Here is an 18,811-nt window from a genome sequence, read left to right on the forward strand (position 1 = left end):
TTTTTTTGCGGCGGGGGTTTTTCGGGGGTTTTTCGCGGCGGGGGTTCTTCGAGGGGCTTCCGCGGCGGGGGTTGGGCTCTGATCTGGGGAAGGGGGTGTCGCGCCGAGCCCCCCCGGGTCTCCGTTCCCGGGCAGATCCTCTTCAGGGACGGTCTGCGCTTTCGCCCCCCCCCCCCCCCCCCGAGCCCGGGTCTAACTAATAAACACATATGCGCTGCACTCCGCGTCTCTTGCTTTTCTATTGCCTTGCGCGGGGCTTTTTCTACCTTGCCCCGTGCCTTAGGGCTCTCGCCACTGCCTGAGGATTTCGATTCCCCGGCCAGCGTGGCTGTACACTGTTCCCATATTCCCGGATGCATGGCATCCACTGAGCATTCGGTTGCCCCAAGCTCAAGCAGCCTCGCTATAGCAAGATAAAAGTCCTTGAGCTTAAATTCGATACTCCATTGCCCACAAATCACACTTACGACCCATGCGACGCTGCCCATGACGCTCGCGGGTCCCGGGACGTCTCCCTGCCCCAAGATACGGTCTGACCGCTCCGGCCGCTGCTCCTGTCCAGGCGTTTCCTGACAGCCGGGCGAATTTTTCCCTTTTTTCTCCCGGGTTTCGGCACCAGTATGTTGCCTTTATAAAGGGCAACTGGCGACCTGGTCCAGGGGACAGCACGGCAGCCTGGTCTCGCCCAGGCTACTCGGGCTAATCAACACATGCATATACCAATGTGGCAGACGGTCGAAAAGCCTTTATTATCTCATCTCGTGGGTTTAAATAGTCTTGGGGGTCTTTGCTACGTCAGAGGGGGGTTGAGGGGTCTCCAGGGTTAGTCGGGAGTGGAAAGTTACCAAGGCAGGTGTGGTCACATGCTCCTGGGGTTAATGGATAGCGTGGGGCAGGGAGAGGGGGAAGGGTCTCTCTTTCCGTCACATCCCGTGGTCTTCCGCTCCGCCTGTCCCTATCTACCACATCTGAGAACAAATCAATCCTGTAATTTTAGTGAAGTTGCAAGCACAAAATTTGAATGATTTTTAGTGTCTACTACTGTGTCTTGTACAAACACTGTGTTACAAGCAGTTCTAAAGCATGCTCATCCATTGCCTATATATACAAGGAATGTTTCAGAAGTTTTGTTAGGATGAATTTCAAAGTGACAGATATTTTGTTCAGTGTCCAGACAAATATCCTGAGCTATAATTGCATTGCTTTCACAGATGAACCCTTGTTGTTCTGGGACAATGCAAGATTCTAAATTAACAATTTGCCATTTATCATCAATTTGTCGGGCCCATTCTCTATGCTCGGAAAGACAGACAGTGGCTCCATCATGATTCACTCCTAATGCAATGATGGGGAATATTGAATGCACGGAGGCATTGCCTATGGTTAACACAAAAGCTGTGGCTAAGTTTGCAGTGGGGTTATAAGTAAAATTCACCAAATTCCCCCAGGATTGGAAATTTCTTTCAAAGTCAGTGGCACTGTCCCAAACTATTTTCCGAATCTCAGTAGGAAACGTGCCTTCTTCACCTTCTCTAATAATTGAAGCAGCACCTGACTGCATCCATAATTGTACCTGGATACAGCTAAGGGCTAAAGAAACGTTGCTTTGTGTAGCATTGAGTGCATCAATTATCAATTTGTGGTCATTCATATTTACCTTTTCCCAATTTGGTAATATGTTTGTTAGCAACCACTGATGCATTCCCAAGGCCAATAAGGACGATTGCAGTGGTTGTTGTAATTGGGTCAAATCTTTAGTTGTAGCAGCCAATTTATTAATTTATACTTCTGAATCAGTACTATTTAGAATTCCCAATCCTGTTCCCACAACACCAGTTATGTCTCTTGGTATTCGTGTTTTAGAAGGGTTCCACTGTCGTAACCAGGTCGTCCAACCCTGGAAAGAAGTTTGCCAGAAAGGTGAATAAACTGGCTGAATTTCAGAGACATTGCTTTGCATTAGCAATTTAACTTGTTTAAGAGTTTAAGAGACCATGCCGGATTGAACAATATTTGTCGTTGGCCAGTTTTCCTGATTATATATGGTCCAGTTTCAAAAATTTCAAAAATTTTCAGGCTAAGCATAACCGGTGGTTGGGTGGTAGGTATCACAACATTTACACCACGTCCTCCCCAGTATTTAAATCAATACTTTAAACTTAAAAGAAAGCGCTTCAATATTTTTGTCCAAAGACAAACTACTTCTGCAGTTTGTGTTAATGTGAAATTGTGCCAACAATCCTGTACACTTTGGTGCCTACAAACCTTTTTGTGCTTAAAGAGATCTTTTCACTCTTTCTGCATGCTCCCACAGTTATTTCATCCCATGACCCCTCAGCTGGTTTCTGACCATGGGGTTGTGGTAGGATGCAGGAAAGTATTACCAGTTTTATCATGGATTAGGTGGTCTTCATGTCCCTCAGAGTTCTTCTGTAAAAGTAAACACAACAGAATCCTGCCAGCGAGAGGCAGAAGAGGTTAGAATGATGGAATTATCCAGCACGTATTTATCCAGTGCTCTTTCCCTAGAGCACCAGAGGCTTCCCATGCACATTTATTCAGAGGGGGTTTTAGCACAAGTGGTACCAGCCCTGTAGTAAGGGACGTCCACCAGAACAGGTTGGCCAGGGTAATGTGCTGGATTATCAGGATCATTTGGTGCACAGCATAGGAGTCAGTGTAGATACAGACAAGAGAGGCCTTCTGTGCTTCTTGTTGGAAAACACTCCAGACAGCTCTCAGCTCCTCAACCTAAGAGCTGCTTTCTCCCTCAGTAATAATTAGTTCAGCAGGGGAAATGTGGGGGCCTGCTGCCCTGTATGTCCACACCTTCCCCTCTCGTTTGGCAGAGGCATCAGTGAACCAAGAACTTGCTGATTGTTCAGGGGAGAAAGGAGGGGCCACTTTGATTACAGAGGCAGGTTTGTCCTGGCTGCTATCCAAGCTCTCAGTTTCTTGTATTGCCAAATTTTTCACAGCTCCTTCTGTTATTGAGAAAAAGTGACAGTAATGTTCAATCTGAGCATACCACTTCCTTACCGAGGCTCTCTGGGCCACCCCGTCAGGAGGGGGGGTCCCATCGGTGATCATCTTAATAACTTTGGAGGGGCCCCTCAGTACAATAGGTTGTTGATGTGTAATCTTTTCTATTCCAGTGAGAGCCAGGCTGACCACAAACAATCCCTTTTCCCAGGTAGTGTATTGTTTCTCTGCATCTCTGAAACCACGGGAATAGAAACCAACAGGCCTTGTTGGACCCTCGGGTCCCCACTGCCAAATGTGTATTGACAATCCTGAGACAGCAAATCCCCATTCTACCTGAAAGGGGTCTGTAGGATGAACGAGACCCAGAGCTTGATGAGCTGTTACTTCAAAAATCAGCAATTGCAATGCTTCTTCCTGAGAAGAAGTCCAATCCCATTTTACTCCTTTCCTCAGCAAGTCATAAAGGGGAACCAATGAGTTCATCTGGTTACTAGGAAATCTGTCTGGTCTTTCTACAGGAGATACAGCTGGTGTAGTTTTCTGTAAGGCTATGGCAGTAGGTTTGAGTGTTTCTGGAAGCCCACAAATTAAAGGCTTCATAGGTAATTTCATTGGGGATTCAAAGCCGGGAATGAATTTCTTTCCATGAATCATTTGCAGACAAGTGGCTTTGGACACACTTTCTAGGAGTTGGTCAGGGGTGCTAATTATAGCTATAGGATCTTCCCTTTCCAAGGGGCTTGTTCCCCCAGCCCAAAAAGCCACACGTTGTGTCAGGGACCACGAGTCATGTTTATCTCCTGTTGTTAAGAAGACACCGTGTCCCCAGTACCCACTGGCTTCTTGTTCAGTTAATTTAATTTGATCGCCACCAGTGAGGGACACCCAGAAAACATATTCTGTTTCTGATTCGTGTGGGAGGTGTCCGTATTCTCTTTTAAGCTCAGCTAACTCGGTGGCAGTGTATGGTATGTGTTTGGTTGTGATGTGGGGTTCAAGATCATCATCACTGAGATAGTTATATTCTGTTTTAATTAAGGGTCTTAAATGAGAGCAGCAATGTTCCCCACAATTATTTACTGCCTCAAGTTCTTTGTGAGGGTAAACTTGGTTAATGTGAGGAGTTTTCTTCTCCTCTGTTTCTTTTAGTTTGTTGGTGAGCTTTGCATTTTTAATCTGTTCCTCTTTAAGGGCAGCTTGTAAAAAATTACTTTTATTCTTTTCTTCATCTAATTGTTTTTGCAAAATTTCAACTAGGTTTTGAAGGGAGTCTATTGATGCATTTTCCTCACTTCTTCTCTCGAAGCGAGTTTCTACAGCTGCCGTAAGACAAGCTCCCAAAACTGAGCATAAGATGGTTTTATTTCTGCCCAGTTTTAATCTTGTACCATGTTGTAAAGAACATATTCTATCAACCACATTATCCAAATTAAACCAATTACTTTGTGCCCATTCTTCTCCTCCTGGAGAAGGTTTGGCATTGTATTTAGCTAGTAAAGCATAAAATTCAACTTTACCCTTATCGTTAAGGTTATCACTCATTTTGTGAAGGGACCAAAACCACGGCAGGGAGGTACAAACTTAAGTTACACAAAGCACACAGTCTTCGCTGTGTCACCCTTCACTTCCCTGGGTGGGTGAAGAGACAAAACCTGCCAAGGAGGCTCTGCATAGTTTCCTCAAGTTGTCCTTTCCGTCCCAGACAGTGCACACATACACATAAAACAACACAGTGTCCCGCCTTTTGCACTAAGAGATCTTTTGCAATTTCTGAAGACAGTGTGGGTGCTTTTTTCACCAAGGCAATGTGCAGTCTGCGGGAAATTCGAATCTCCCCCCTTGCTTTCTAGACCATGCTCAGTTTTTTGGACTGGCAGGCTAGGTGCGGCTGGAGAGAAACGTCCTTCCCCTGTTACAGACTACACAGAACCTGCACCCTTCTGCCTAGAGAGAAATCCTGTCCGTGACGCCAATTTAATGTCACGATCCGCTTATAGCGGGGTGTCGTGATGGTTCGTTAGCCGATCCCAAAGTGCAAAAGACAAACAGCAGGGGACTATCAGTTTAATCACAACAGATGCACCTTTATTAAGGGCCAAAAACAATAAATGCGATAGTGGGGTCAGAAAAGAAATAAAAAGGAGAGAGAGAGAGAAGGGGGGATGGGAATAGTTATCCAACACAGGCGAGGTCCTCAGTGGTCCGGACCATGGGGATCCGTCTTGTTGTGTTGGGGAGAGTCTCCGAAATCCTACCCAACCCAGGGGTCCAGTTATAGTCCACAGAAGGAAAAAGGGGGGAACATGCAGAACAATGAGAGTCTATTGAAATTGCTGTGGGGGGAACAGGTGTATCTACAGAAAATCATCCAGGCTGAACAAACACAATAATGAATAAGTCCATTGAAGTTACTGGAGAAGAACAGGTCATGTCATTTCCCCCCACCACCACTCTCTGTGGTAGGGGTCTCAGTCTCAGTCCTTGGGGAGAGGGTTCTTGATCTCCGTCTGTCACGGTGGTAACGAGGCAGATGAGGGGTTTTCAGTGAGAGACCACCAGAGTCACCCCAACAGTTCATTCAGCTTAAAGGTGGAGAGTGAAGCAGGAATTGCAGCAGGCCGCCCCATGCTGGGTCCACGCTGGGTCTTCGCCAAGTCCTTGCCAACTTCTTGCCAAGTTCTTGCCGGGCCTCATTTGGAACGGAACGTAACGGTGCAGCGGCTGCACCTGCACTGTTGCCTTCTCCAAGCTGGAACTGCAGTGGGGGAAGGGAGTTCCTTCTCGTGGCAATCGGCAGGCAAATGAGTGAGGGTCTTCAGACGGCCTCTTACATGTTGGAGGTGTGTTGGGGAAGGAGTTGTCTGGGAGGTGAGAGGTCTGGGCTGGAATTTGAGTCTGTTTTAAGGCAGCATCCTTCGTTTGGCACAGCCTTGCTCATGGGTCTCAGAAAGAATATCCGTGACTGTTTGTGTTCATGGTCCTGATTGTGCTGCAGGGAACAAGAGGGGAGAGCTGTACTTTATTGGCCACTTAGATCTCTATACCGGGGCAGGGTTAACCATTTTGCCATCTACTCATTGTTGCCAGCAGTTGCTCCAGGTGCTCCTGCCAACAGCCCCTGCAGGCAGGAGCACAGCCTCCAGTGCACGTGGGTTTGGCTCCCTCTGGCACAGAAGTCCCCCAGGGGCTCAGATCTCTGGGGCAGGAGACGGGCACCAGCCCTGCAGGGCTTGGGGGCTGGCAGGTCTGCCTGGGTGGGGACTCTGCCACAGCTGCTGGTGTCAGCGCTCCCCGGGCCCCAGGGCTCAGAGCAGCATTCCTGCCCTGGCCCACAGTTCCTTGTCTGTGTCACACCCGCGGGTTTAGGATGGCAATGGGCTGGGATGCGTCCCGAGGAGGCCGTGGCAGCTTCCATGGAAGGTTCTGTGCCCTTCCCAGCACAGCTGTGTCGGCAACCCTGGGAGCTCCTTCTGCTACCCTGAGCCCACAGAGCAGGGCAGCGTTTGCTGATGGTCTGAGCCGTTCCTAAAGATCCTGTCGGGCTGTCTCAGACACTTGGGGCCAGGGATTCCTTCCAACCTGGGCCACTTTGGCTGGGCAGGGGGTGGCCCCAGGGCAAGTGGCAGTGTGTGCAAGGCCCCTTTGTGACATGGTGCAGCATGGTTACTATGGCATAGAACGGGACAGGATGGCCTTTGTGACACGTGCTGACATAGGAGCTGGCACTAACCAGAGCACGCCACTCTGCTCAGAGCAGGCGACCGGACAGGACAGGACAGAGCGGTGCCGTGAGGAGCCCCCGCACAGCGCGCTCATTCGTGCCTGACCCGGAGCTTTTCCGAGGCATTATTCCTACAGGTGACCTCGTGGCAAGACCACAGGACTTGGCAGCCCGTGGCCTTCCCGAGGCTTCTCTTTTGCAGGTGCCCTTGAGGACTTGTTGACTTGGAGCTTTCCCGAGACATCTCTCTTTCAGGTGCCCTCGAGGCCAGACTCTGGCATGGCGGGCAGATTTCTTGGCTTGTTCAGAGTGTTCAGGGGGAAGAAAAAGAAAAGCCCTGAAGCTGCCCCAGCACAGGAGCATGAAAAACCGGAGCAGTTCCAGCCACTGCAGGACAGTGAGTGGCACAGCTGGGCCACAGGGCTGATGGCTGTGGCCAGCTTGGCTCTATCCCGTCCTTTCCTGTCCCATCCCATCCCATCCCATCCCATCCCATCCCATCCCATCCCATCCCATCCCATCCCATCCCATCCCATCCCATCCCATCCCATCCCATCCCATCCCATCCCATCCCATCCCATCCCATCCCCTGGGGATGTGCCCATGGACAGGAGGGAAGAGGGGCCTGGGCAGACACCCCGCAGTGGCCGTGCTCCATCCCCTGGGGCATCCCGGGGCTGTACCTGCCTGGGGAGCCCAGGGCTGGGCTGTGTTCTCCGGCCTCTCCCGCAGCCCCTCAGCCCTGGCTGCGCTCGCTCTTTGCCAGATGCAGCCCTGGACCGCACACAAGAGAAGAAACCTGCCCGTGGCCGTTTCCGCAAAACTCTGAAGGTGCCTGCAGCCATCCCCACCTGGGCTGGGCCTGCTGTCACTGCTCAGCCCAGCAGCACGCCTGGAGCACTCCATGGAACATCCCTGGCTTTCATTTCCTTTGTTCTCCTACAGACGTTCTGGAAGTTCCCGTGCATTCGACGTAGAAAGACCGGCAGCGCAGCAGCTGAGGGCCCGGCCGAGCCTGGCTCGGGGCTGACCGAGCTCCAGGCTGAGCCTGATGTCAGCCCAGATTTGCCTGAGTGCTCAGAGAACTCTGACACCTCAGTGACTGAAACTCGGACAAAGATTCTTCTCACATCAATGACTGAGGATGTGGATATCACAAACGCCAAAACCAGAGACACTCAGGGCATCGCAAATACTGACACCATGCCCTCTCCAACTCTGAGTCAGGAACTCATATTCGACTATTTCAAGGACCCTTGTGTTCCTTCTCAGCAGCAGGTAAGCAGCCTGGGGCCAGGCCTGGAGGCCTCCCAGCATCGTGTGTCCCCTCAAGCCATGGTCTCTGGGCCCCCTCAGCCTTTGAGGCCAGCACAGTGTGGAAGAAGGGAAGCACTTCTTTGAAATAGCTGGGCAAGTTGTTCCCTGGACAATGTTCCATTTCTCCCCCATGCTTCCTCCAGGAGCATGAAAACCCGGAGCAGTTCCAGCCACTGCAGGACAGTGAGTGGCACAGCTGGGCCACAGGGCTGATGGCTGTGGCCAGCTTGGCCCCATCCCATCCCATCCCATCCCATCCCATCCCATCCCATCCCATCCCATCCCATCCCATCCCATCCCATCCCATCCCATCCCATCCCATCCCATCCCATCCCATCCCATCCCATCCCATCCCATCCCATCCCATCCCATCCCATCCCATCCCATCCCATCCCATCCCATCCCATCCCATCCCATCCCATCCCATGCCATCCCATCCCATCCCATGCCATCCCATCCCATCCCATGCCATCCCATCCCATCCCATCCCATCCCATCCCATCCCATCCCATCCCATCCCATCCCATCCCATCCCATCCCATCCCATCCCATCCCCTGGGGATGTGCCCATGGACAGGAGGGAAGAGGGCCTGGGCAGACACCCCACAGCCGTGCTCCATCCCCTGGGGCATCCCGGGGCTGTCCCTGCCTGGGCAGCGCAGGGCTGGGCTGTGTTCTCCGGCCTCTCCCGCAGCCCCTCAGCCCTGGCTGCGCTCGCTCTTTGCCAGATGCAGCCCTGGACCGCACACAAGAGAAGAAACCTGCCCGTGGCTGCTTCCGCAAAACTCTGAAGGTGCCTGCAGCCATCCCCACCTGAGCTGGGCCTGCTGTCACTGCTCAGCCCAGCAGCACGCCTGGAGCACTCCATGGAACACCCCTGGCTACCCTGTCCTTTGCTCTCCTGCAGATGTTCTGGAAGTTCCCCTGCATTCCACGTAGAAAGACCGGCAGCGCAGCAGCTGAGGGCCCGGCCGAGCCTGGCTCGGGGCTGACCGAGCTCCAGGCAGAGCCTGATGTCAGCCCAGAATCGACAGCCCACTCAGGGAACAATGCAATCCATTCTCAGAGGGTGACGGCTGTTCACATGGCAATGGCTGAGAGCGTGGCCATCACAAACACTGACACCAGAATGACTCAGGGCATCTCAAAGACTGGCACCATGCCCACTCCCACTGTGATTCATGCTCCCACTACGGATTTTCTCCAGGAGAGCGCTGTTCCTTCTCAGCAGCAGGTAAGCAGCCTGGGGCCAGGCCTGGAGGCCTCCCAGGATTGTGTGTTCCCTCAAGCCACACTCACTGGGCCTCCTGATCCTTTGAGGCCAGCACAGTGTGGCGGGAAGGGAAGCACTTCTTAGGGGAAGCTGGGGAAGTTGTTCCCTTGGACAGCACTCCAAGTCTTCCCCATGCTTCCTCCAGGTGCCAGCCATTGTAAGGAACATTCACAAGCGTCTCATGTCCCAAGTCACTGTGGATATCTGGCTGAAGAATGACATTTTGAGGCTGGCTGAAGAACACCCTGCTGACCTGGTGCTGACCCTCCTGCGCTGTGCCCCAGCGTGTGACAGGTACGGGGCCCACGAGCCTTGAGAGCTCAGGGCTCAGCAGCCTTTAGGGCCCACGGCCCTGCACAGCCTGTGCAATGGGCTCTGCCAGACAGGCAGAGAGGCCCAGGAGCCTCGGGCCCCTCTGTTCCCTGAGCCTGCTGCCAGCGCTCCCCCCCTGCCCTTCAGGGCACAGGGGCTCTGTCACCTGGGCCCCCACGGGTGCACAGGGCATGGTGCTGTGACTGAGATGCCCCTGACACAGAGCTCTGATCCCACAGAGCCGCTGCAATGATGTGGAGAACCATAGGCTCATCGAGTCCCACAGTGGAAAAGGTGCTGCCAGTGCTGCTCTGTGTGATGGAGAACTGGCCTCTGCACAGCATGTGCACCTCTGATGGGGACAACGAGGAAGTCTTTGCCCTGGCTGTGAGTTTCTGGAACTGGCCTTTGCTCACCCCCAGGTTGCCAGCAGCTCTCCATCCTCTCCATCATTCAGTTGCTGGGCTGAAACCTGGGCTAGGGCCAGGCTCAGGGGGCACCAGGCCCGCTGCTCCCCCTGCGTCGGCTCTTGGGCCCTGCCCCATGGACACCTTGGCACTGAGCGCTGCCTTGGGCTGTTCTCTTGCAGGCAACTCTGGTGCTCCGGGTGATTCTCCAGGTGCCCAAGTGCCACGAGGCGATGAACCTTTATTCCTCCCACCTGTTTGTGGCTCTGCTCTTCCATCTTGTCATCACCACACAGCAGATACCATCAGAGGAAGTTGCTACATTCTGGAGAGCATGCCAGGAGGAACACCGCCTTCACTGCAAGCCCAACAGGTCCCAGTCCCCCTGTCCTTCCTGTGCCCTTGTGGCCAGTGCCAGCGCTCCCAGTGTGACCTGGGCTTTGCTCTGCACACAAGTTTGTAGTGCAGACCATGAAGGCTCTGCTCTGCCGACTGCAGTGGGACCATGTGGTGCTGGCTATGGAGCGCAAGCGTGGCTGGGACACGCTGCTGTGTGCTGAAACCCAGCACTATGCTGTGGGTCTGCTGGCCAGGTGAGACCCCCTTCTCCCCACGGTCCCCAATATTTGTGCCCTGTGCCCAGGTGCCCCTCACAGTCCCTGCGGTCATGGGCCAGAGGGCCTTTTCACTGAGGGACAGCCAAGGAAACTGGAAAAGGCTTGGAGAGGAGGGTGCCCAGAAGGGGCCACCTCACAAAACGCCCACATCCTCTCCAGGGATGCCGGGGAAAGACCCGAACTCTGTGAGTCCCTCCTGGGAGGGGTTTGGCCTTCCCACCTCAGGGCCTTTTTCCCCCCCTTGCCAGGGAGCTGTTCCATGTCTTGGTCCCCTTCTGTTCCCACATTGCATTCCGCCTGCTCCGGCCACACAGCAGGGAAGAGCCGTGCTGGGATCTGCCCTCCCTGGCGTTCCTTGTGGAGGTGAGCCTGTTGGCCAGCGCTGCCTGCCTCAGCTGCCTCCCGGCTCTCTGCCCTCTCGCAGCCGCAGCTGCCTGGGACGGTGCCCACGCCCCGTGCTGCTGCCTGGGCCCGGCCCTGTGCGGTTCTGGGCTCCTGCCGGCCGGTCCCCTGTCACTGCCCTGTGCCTTTCAGGTCCTCGGGGGCCTGGACTTGAGTGAATGCGGTGACAGGGTTCTGGAGATGATGTCAAGGTACCTGAGGAGCGAGTGCAGGGAGCGGCGTCACCTGGCGCTCCGAGGCCTTGTGGTGCTCACCAAGGATCCCTCGATGGTGAGAAGGGGGCAGCAGCTGAAGCTGCGCTGGGCAAAGCAGCCCCTTGGGCTGGCAGGGCTTCAGGAGCTGAGGCAGCTGCTCCCAGCTCTCCTGCCTCACCTGCCCCAGTGCTTTGGGACAGGCCTTTGGCCTGTGGGCCCTGCAGCAGCAGGGTGGGCCTGCAGTGCCAGGGCGGTGTTGGCCGTGCAGCCATCCACGGCTCCCCAGCCCACCCTTGTGTTCCGCACAGGCCAGAAGAATGTACCCGCTGTCTCAAAGCCTTCTGGAGCTGCTGGGCGATGCAGATGGAGAGGTGGTCAGCATGAGCCTCCGTGTGTTCACAAATGTCCTCCAGCACAAAGACATCCTGGTATCCAGCACCACTGCCCCAAAGCTCGCTGAGGCACTCCTCCTGCTCTTTGACCATGTAAGGCTCTATGTCCACAGCCATGGGCACAGACTGCCCGCAGACACTTTTCCCTTATGGATTTTCTGACATTGTCTCTGGTGAGCCTAGAATAATTGGTCTTAAAAGTCTTATCCTCCACTTTTCTGAAGGACAGCAACTATGTGCTCTTGCTCTCTATTCAACTCTTTGACAAGATGATGAACTTGGTAGTGGATGAAGGAAAAAAGCCCATGAAGAAGATTTTGTGTCAGAGCTTGCTCCCACTTTTCTTGCACTGCCATGAGGACAACCAGCGCGTGGTAAATGTGAGGTTTTGTGTGATGCTGGTGGATCTCTGGGAGGGGGCTGGGCTGCCTCCTGCCCTGGCGCCTGGCGGGCTGCAGCCTCCTCCAGGCCCTTGCCACAGGGACGCGGGTCCTGCGCCCTGGGCTGTGGGGCCATCTCTGGGTCTCGGCTGCTCTCCAGGCTTCTCGGGAAACGCTGCTTGGTGTGGCCGAGTTTTTGAAGAAGAGGAATCTCAAGAAGCTGCTGAAGAAGGAGCAGCTGTCAAAGTTTGCCGAGTGCCTGGTAAGGAGGGCCGGGAAGCCGCAGCCCCAGCCTGGAGAAGCCCCCTGAGCGCGGTGCTCGGTGTGCGGGCTGGCAGCTGTGCCCCTGCCGCTGCTGCAGCCCGAGGCCGCGCGGGCTCTGCTCCAGGCTCCTGCGGCCCGAGCCGGGTGCCCATGGAGCCCCGGCCCGGCGGGGCTGCGGGGCGGCACCGCGGCTCCCCGGGCAGCAGCCGGCCCTCTGCCCCCTCCAGAGCCCGGCGCCAGCGGCTGCTGGCCGGGCCTCAGGGCTGTGCGGGCAGGGGAGGCCGGGGCTGGCGCGGAGAGCGCCCGGCCCAGGGTCTGAGCCCGCGCCAACCCTTCCCTCCTGCCGCTCTCTGCAGCTGGCAGAGGACAGCAGCAGCGTGGCCGAGCACCTGCGCCGGGCCCTGCCCTACCTGCAGAGCCCACAGGAGCCCCTGCGAGAGGCGCCGTCAGGTTCATGGGTGAGCCACGAGCCGGGCCAGGAGGGCGTGTGGGCACAGGGCTGGCAGCGCCGCTGGCAGGGAGCTGTGCCGCTGGGCCTGACAGGCTCTGTGTTCCCAGGGACGGCTGGGAGGAGCTTGAGGGGACAGCAGGAAAAGCTCCAGCTGATCCTCAATGGTGATACAGGGCAGGGGCTGCCAGCGGGGGCTGCCAGGGCGAGCTGCGAGCCCTGCCCCGGCTGCGGAGAGCTCTGCTCTCCTAGGTAGAGCACACAGAGATTTCAGGGACACGTGGGGGATGCGTGGCCAGCAGCTTCGGGCTGATCCCCTCGGTCCCTGATCCCTCCTGGCCATGGCAAGAGCCGGCTGGGATGGCCCTGGCAGGGGGGGCTCCCCTCGGCTCCCCGCAGAGTCGGGATCTGACCGTGGCTCTGTTCCTCTCTCTTGCAGCCCTTGAATGCCTGACAGAGGATGTCAGTAGTGCCATGTCAGAGCTGCCACTTCAAACATTGCATGTGCTCCGGGCAATACAGAGTGGGCGATACTCCATCTTCCAGAAGGTGCAAGATCATACAGCCCTCTGTGATGTCACACGGACATCTCTGTGATGTAACACAGACCTCTGTGATGTCACACGGACATCTCTGTGATGTCACACTGACCCTGTGATGTCACAGAGACATCTCTGTGATGTAAAAAAACTCTCTGTGATGTCATACTGACATCTCTGTGATGTCACAGCTCTCTCTGATGTCACTTGGACATTACTGTGATGTCACACTGACCCTATGAGGTCACTCCGCTTTTTGTGATGTCACACAGACATCTCTGTGATCTAACACCACCTCCTGTGATGTCACACAGGACCTGTGATGTAACACAGCTCTCTGTGATGTCACACTGACATCTCTGTGATGTCACACTGTTATCTCTGTGATGTCATGCAGCCGCTGTGATGTCACACAGATTTTTGTGATGTCACACAGACATATCTGTGATGTCACACAGATCTCTTTGACGTCACATGGACACATTTTGACATCACACGGGTCTCTGTGATATCACACAGACACCTCTGTGATGTCACACAGCTCTCTGTGATGTCACTTGGACATCACTGTGATGTCACACTGACCCTATGAGGTCACACAGCTTTTTGTGATGTCACAGAACTCTCTGTGATGTGACATTGGCATCTCCGTGATGTCATACAGACATCTCTGTGATGTCACACTGACCCTATGAGGTCACACAGCTTTTTGTGATGTCACAGAACTCTCTGTGATGTGACATTGGCATCTCCGTGATGTCATACAGACATCTCTGTGATGTCACACTGACATCTCTGTGACATCACACATCTCTCTGTGATGTCACACGGACATCCCTGTGATGTCACACAGGTTCTGTGATGTCACACAGGTTCTGTGATGTCACACCACTCTCTGTGATGCCACACAGCCCCTGTGATGTCACACAGCCCCTGTGACGTCACACAGCTCTCTGTGACGTCACACAGGATCCGTGATGTCACACAGCCCCTGTGACGTCACACAGCACTCTGTGATGTCACACAGCCCCTGTGATGTTACACAGGTCTCTGTGGTGTCTCACAGCCCCTGGTCTCTCACTGTGGTAGTTTATCTGTCTTCCAGCCCTTCAAGCCATGAGCGAAGATGACAGCCCATCCTCCACTAACCTGGAAATTCAGGCAATTTTTGGACAAAGATGTGCAGAACTAAGGTCATCTGCTGGATTCAGAGAACCAGGGTCCCAAGCAGAGTACCAGGAGACAGTGAAGAGAGCAGCAGGACTCAATGTCACTGGAGCTCCAGGCACACCTGATGCTGGCCACAGCTGTGCCTGCTGCAAGCTCCCATAGCTGCTGCCTTCCCCCTCCCTGTTGACAGCTCCCTCCTTCCAGCCCTCAAACGCTGCCCATTCCCTTTTTTTGGCCCCCATCTCATCCCTTCCCTTTCCCTTCCATTAATAAACAGTTTGGTTTCTCCCCCTTACCTGCATCTCTGTGGAGCTGAAGCAGCGCAAATCCCGGGCCCTGGGACACACAGGCCCCTGCTGCTGTTCTCTTCCACGCCGTGTTCTGTGCACACACACAGAGGAACGAGGGCAGATCAGGCTGGAAAGGTGCCTGTGCTGAAGGTGCAGTTCCACAACTCTGTGGAGTTGCAGATCTTGCTGAGCAGCCTGGAGCCCCTGGCATTTGGAAGAGCCAAGCTGAGTATGCTCTGAAGGCAGCTGTGAGGGATTCCATGGCAAGCTTCCACGGAGGGCAAAGGAGCTTGGAATGCTGGAAGTTTTCAGGAATAGCTTCCTGAAAGCTCAGCAGTGCTCCATCCCTGCACAGGATCAGGGAGAGGGCAGAACCAGCGACCATCCGGGCTTAGCAGGGAGCTTTGGGTGTGCCTGAGGGCAAAGGAAGCAGCAGCGCGGTGCCCCAGACTGGGACGCGCGACCCTGCCAGTGCCCGGAGCGCTGTCAGGCAGTGCCGGGATCCCGGCTGTGGTTCTGGTGCCCACAAGTGAGGAATGGCAGCCCCAGGCTCAGAGCCAGTCAGAAAGCCAAGCAAGTGAGAGCAGAGGGAGGGCACCCTTCCAGTCTCTCTTGGGCATGGCCACAGAACAGCCCCTGATGCTTCTTCCTCCGCCTGTGTTTGGGCTGTGCTGGTGGCAGAGGCAGCCAGGTTGTGCTCTGCCTTCCAGAGCCTGTTGGGAGCGGGCATGAAAAGCGCTGTGTGCACAGCGGAGAGGCCTGGAAGGTGCTGGCAAGAGCGTCCTGCGGGAGCAGGGCTCTGGGCTCTGGCTGGGAACAGCCTGGTCTTGGTGCCGTGGGCGCAGGCAGGAGTTGAGGCAGGTGAAGAGGCACTGAGCAGCTTGTGTTTGTAGAGGGCCTGGGGCTGCACGTCTGAGCCTCCACCTGGAAAGGCACTTGGGGGAATAGCAGCTGGAGCTGGAGTGCCTGTCCTGAACGGACATGAAGGCCTTCAGCCTTGCCAGCGTTTCTTAAGGGTGTGTTGGTGTTGAGCAGAAAAGCCGCACATTTGGGAAAATGCCTTTGGAGGACAGGGGCTTGCTTCTCAAGGAAAGTGCTTCCCAGGGAGCTCCCAGTGAAGCAGGTGCAAGTGTCCCCCTTTGGCTTTCTGTGCTCCTTTCAGTCCTTGAGGCCCGCTGCACTTGGCAGAGGGACAGGGGAAGGGAGAAGGCTGTGAAGAGCAGGTTTGGCATCCACCTGGACCTGCAGGGACCAACCCAAGCACCTGCAGCAGCGTGTGTTACCCCCCCTTTGGACAGAGGGGTGAGCAGAACCATCTCTGTCCATCTGTGAGCCCCAAAGCACTCTGTGGAGCTGTGAATTAAAAGGCCTTTACACACTCACTTTTCACATCTTCCCTGCCTGCTGTGTTTCAGCTCTTGGCAAGATGCATTTGCCTCCTGCTTGCTGGGAGCTGCTGTGGCCCAGGGCCAGCACAGACTGGGCTGGGTGGGCCAGGCAGTGTGGTGGAGAGTCTTGGCTGATCTTGGTGTGTGCCTGGCCTCAGAAAAGGCTTGGAAGATTTGCCTGCCGAGGTGTCCTGCTCCTTGGCTCTCCCTGTGCATTTTGGAGAGCACAAGGGAGGCATTTCTGGCAGCTGGGCATCAGCAGGCCTTCAAATGGGGGCGTGTCGTGGAGCGAGCGCAGCTGAGATACCCTGAGAGGAGCCCAGGGCTCCTTGCTCCTCTCTGCTGGCCCGTGAGTGTCTGTCTGCTCTCGGGATGGCCCTGGCTGTGTCACGGGTGCTGCGTGGACACGAGACAGCCGCTCCTGTCCCGCTGGGTCCCAGCAGTGCCTGGCAGCCATCCTGCATCCACGTCAGGATGCTGGCCAAGAGAGGCTCTGGAAGCTGAGGCAGCTGATTTTAAGCTTCTGCAGGTGCCAACAGGTCAAGGCCAACAGTGTTCCCTCAGGATACAGCATTCCTGAGGGGCTTCCCCAGAGCTGCCTGATGCCACCCACTCCTTGTGGCACCAGTTGCTTTCCTGTGGAAGGTTCTACCTTCCCCAAGAGCACAGAAGGAGCTGGAGAAAGACCTGGCCAGGCTGCTCTTGATCCTTTACCAGCAGCCCTGGGTGAGCAGAGTAATCCCAGCTGAGCGCAGATGTGCCAATGGAAGAGCCGTGCACGGGAAGGCTCGGTGGGAAGGATGATCCAGGATCCATAGGCCTGGCAGCCTGAGCTTGCTGCCGGGGAAGGCCTTGGAGCAGATCCTCCTGAGTGCCATCCCACAGCACGTGCAGGGAACCAGGGGGTCTGCTGGAGGGAGGGAAACTCTGCAGAGGGACAGGGACAGCTGAGGGTCCTGGCAGGAAGTTGAGGGCTTCTTTGTGGTGTTTGCAGGGTGTTGGTGTTGGACGTGCGCTGGGGAAGGAGTTGTCTGGGAGGTGAGAGGTCTGGGCTGGAATTTGAGTCTGTTTTAAGGCAGCATCCTTCGTTTGGCACAGCCTTGCTCATGGGTCTCAGAAAGAATATCCGTGACTGTTTGTGTTCATGGTCCTGATCGTGCTGCAGGGAACAAGAGGGGAGAGCTGTACTTTATTGGCCACTTAGATCTCTATGCTGGGGCAGGGTTAACCATTTTGCCATCTACTCATTGTTGGCAGCAGTTGCTCCAGGTGCTCCTGCCAACAGCCCCTGCAGGCAGGAGCACAGCCCCCAGTGCACGTGGGTTTGGCTCCCTCTGGCACAGAAGCCCCCCAGGGGCACAGGTCTCTGGGGCAGGAGACGGGCACCAGCGCTGCCAGGGCTCGGGGGGTGGCAGGTCTGCCTGGGTGGGGACTCTGCCACAGCTGCTGGTGTCAGCGCTCCCCGGGCCCCAGGGCTCAGAGCAGCATTCCTGCCCTGGCCCACAGTTCCTTGTGTGTGCCACACCCGCGGGTTTAGGGTGGCCACGGGCTGGGATGCGTCCCGAGGAGGCTGTGGCAGCTTCCATGGAAGGTTCTGTGCCCTTCCCAGCGCAGCTGTGTCGGCAACCCTGGGAGCTCCTTCTGCTGCCCTGAGCCCACAGAGCAGGGCAGCGTTTGCTGATGGTCTGAGCCGTTCCTAAAGATCCTGTCGGGCTGTCTCAGACACTTGGGGCCAGGGATTCCTTCCAACCTGGGCCACTTTGGCTGGGCAGGGGGTGGCCCCAGGGCAGGTGGCAGTGTGTGCAAGGCCCCTTTGTGACATGGTGCAGCATGGTCACTATGGCATAGAACGGGACAGGATGGCCTTTGTGACACGTGCTGACATAGGAGCTGGCACTAACCAGAGCACGCCACTCTGCTCAGAGCAGGCGACCGGACAGGACAGGACAGAGCGGTGCCGTGAGGAGCCCCCGCACAGCGCGCTCATTCGTGCCTGACCCGGAGCTTTTCTGAGGCATTATTCCTACAGGTGACCTCGTGGCAAGACCACAGGACTTGGCAGCCCGTGGCCTTTCCGAGGCTTCTCTTTTGTAGGTGCCCTTAAGGACTTGTTCACTTGGAGCTTTCCCAAGCCATCTCTCTTTCAGGTGCCCTCGATACCAGACTCTGGCATGGCGGGCAGATTTCTCGGCTTGTTCAGAGTGTTCAGGGGAAAAAAAAAGAAAAGCCCTGAAGCTGCTCCACCACAACAGCGTGAAAACCTGGAGCAGTTCCAGCTACCGGAGGACGGTGAGTGGCAGAGCTGGGCCACAGGACTGATGCCTGCAGCCAGCTTAGCCCCATCCCGTCCCTTCCTGTCCCATCCCATCCCATCCCATCCCATCCCATCCCATCCCATCCCATCCCATCCCATCCCATCCCATCCCATCCCATCCCATCCCATCCCATCCCATCCCCTGGGGATGTGCCCATGGACAGGAGGGAAGAGGGCCTGGGCAGACACCCCGCAGTGGCCGTGCTCCATCCCCTGGGGCATCCTGGGGCTGTCCCTGCCTGGGGAGCGCAGGGCTGGGCTGTGTTCTCCGGCCTCTCCCGCAGCCCCTCAGCCCTGACTGCGCTCGCTCTTTGCCAGATGCAGCCCTGGACCGCACACAAGAGAAGAAACCTGCCCGTGGCCGTTTCCGCAAAACCCTGAAGGTGCCTGCAGCCATC

At 55.7% G+C, this 18,811-nt stretch overlaps 2 protein-coding genes across 2 annotated transcripts in view; both read right to left on the reverse strand.

The window, feature by feature from the left end:
- Window positions 1–18,811, reverse strand: part of LOC140681480 (uncharacterized) — a 1,248,316-nt gene that overhangs the window by 633,665 nt on the left and 595,840 nt on the right.
- On the reverse strand, window positions 1,860–7,674 carry LOC140681445 (uncharacterized). Its single transcript, XM_072921278.1, has 4 exons — window positions 7,650–7,674; window positions 4,278–4,304; window positions 3,477–4,169; window positions 1,860–1,897 (listed from the first exon to the last, which is right to left on the reverse strand). The coding sequence occupies exons 1-4, from the start codon at window positions 7,672–7,674 to the stop codon at window positions 1,860–1,862; spliced, it is 783 nt and encodes a 260-aa protein (XP_072777379.1).

The sequence above is a fragment of the Taeniopygia guttata genome, chromosome 36, assembly GCF_048771995.1.
Source record: "Taeniopygia guttata chromosome 36, bTaeGut7.mat, whole genome shotgun sequence".
Taxonomy (NCBI): Eukaryota; Metazoa; Chordata; class Aves; order Passeriformes; family Estrildidae; genus Taeniopygia; species Taeniopygia guttata.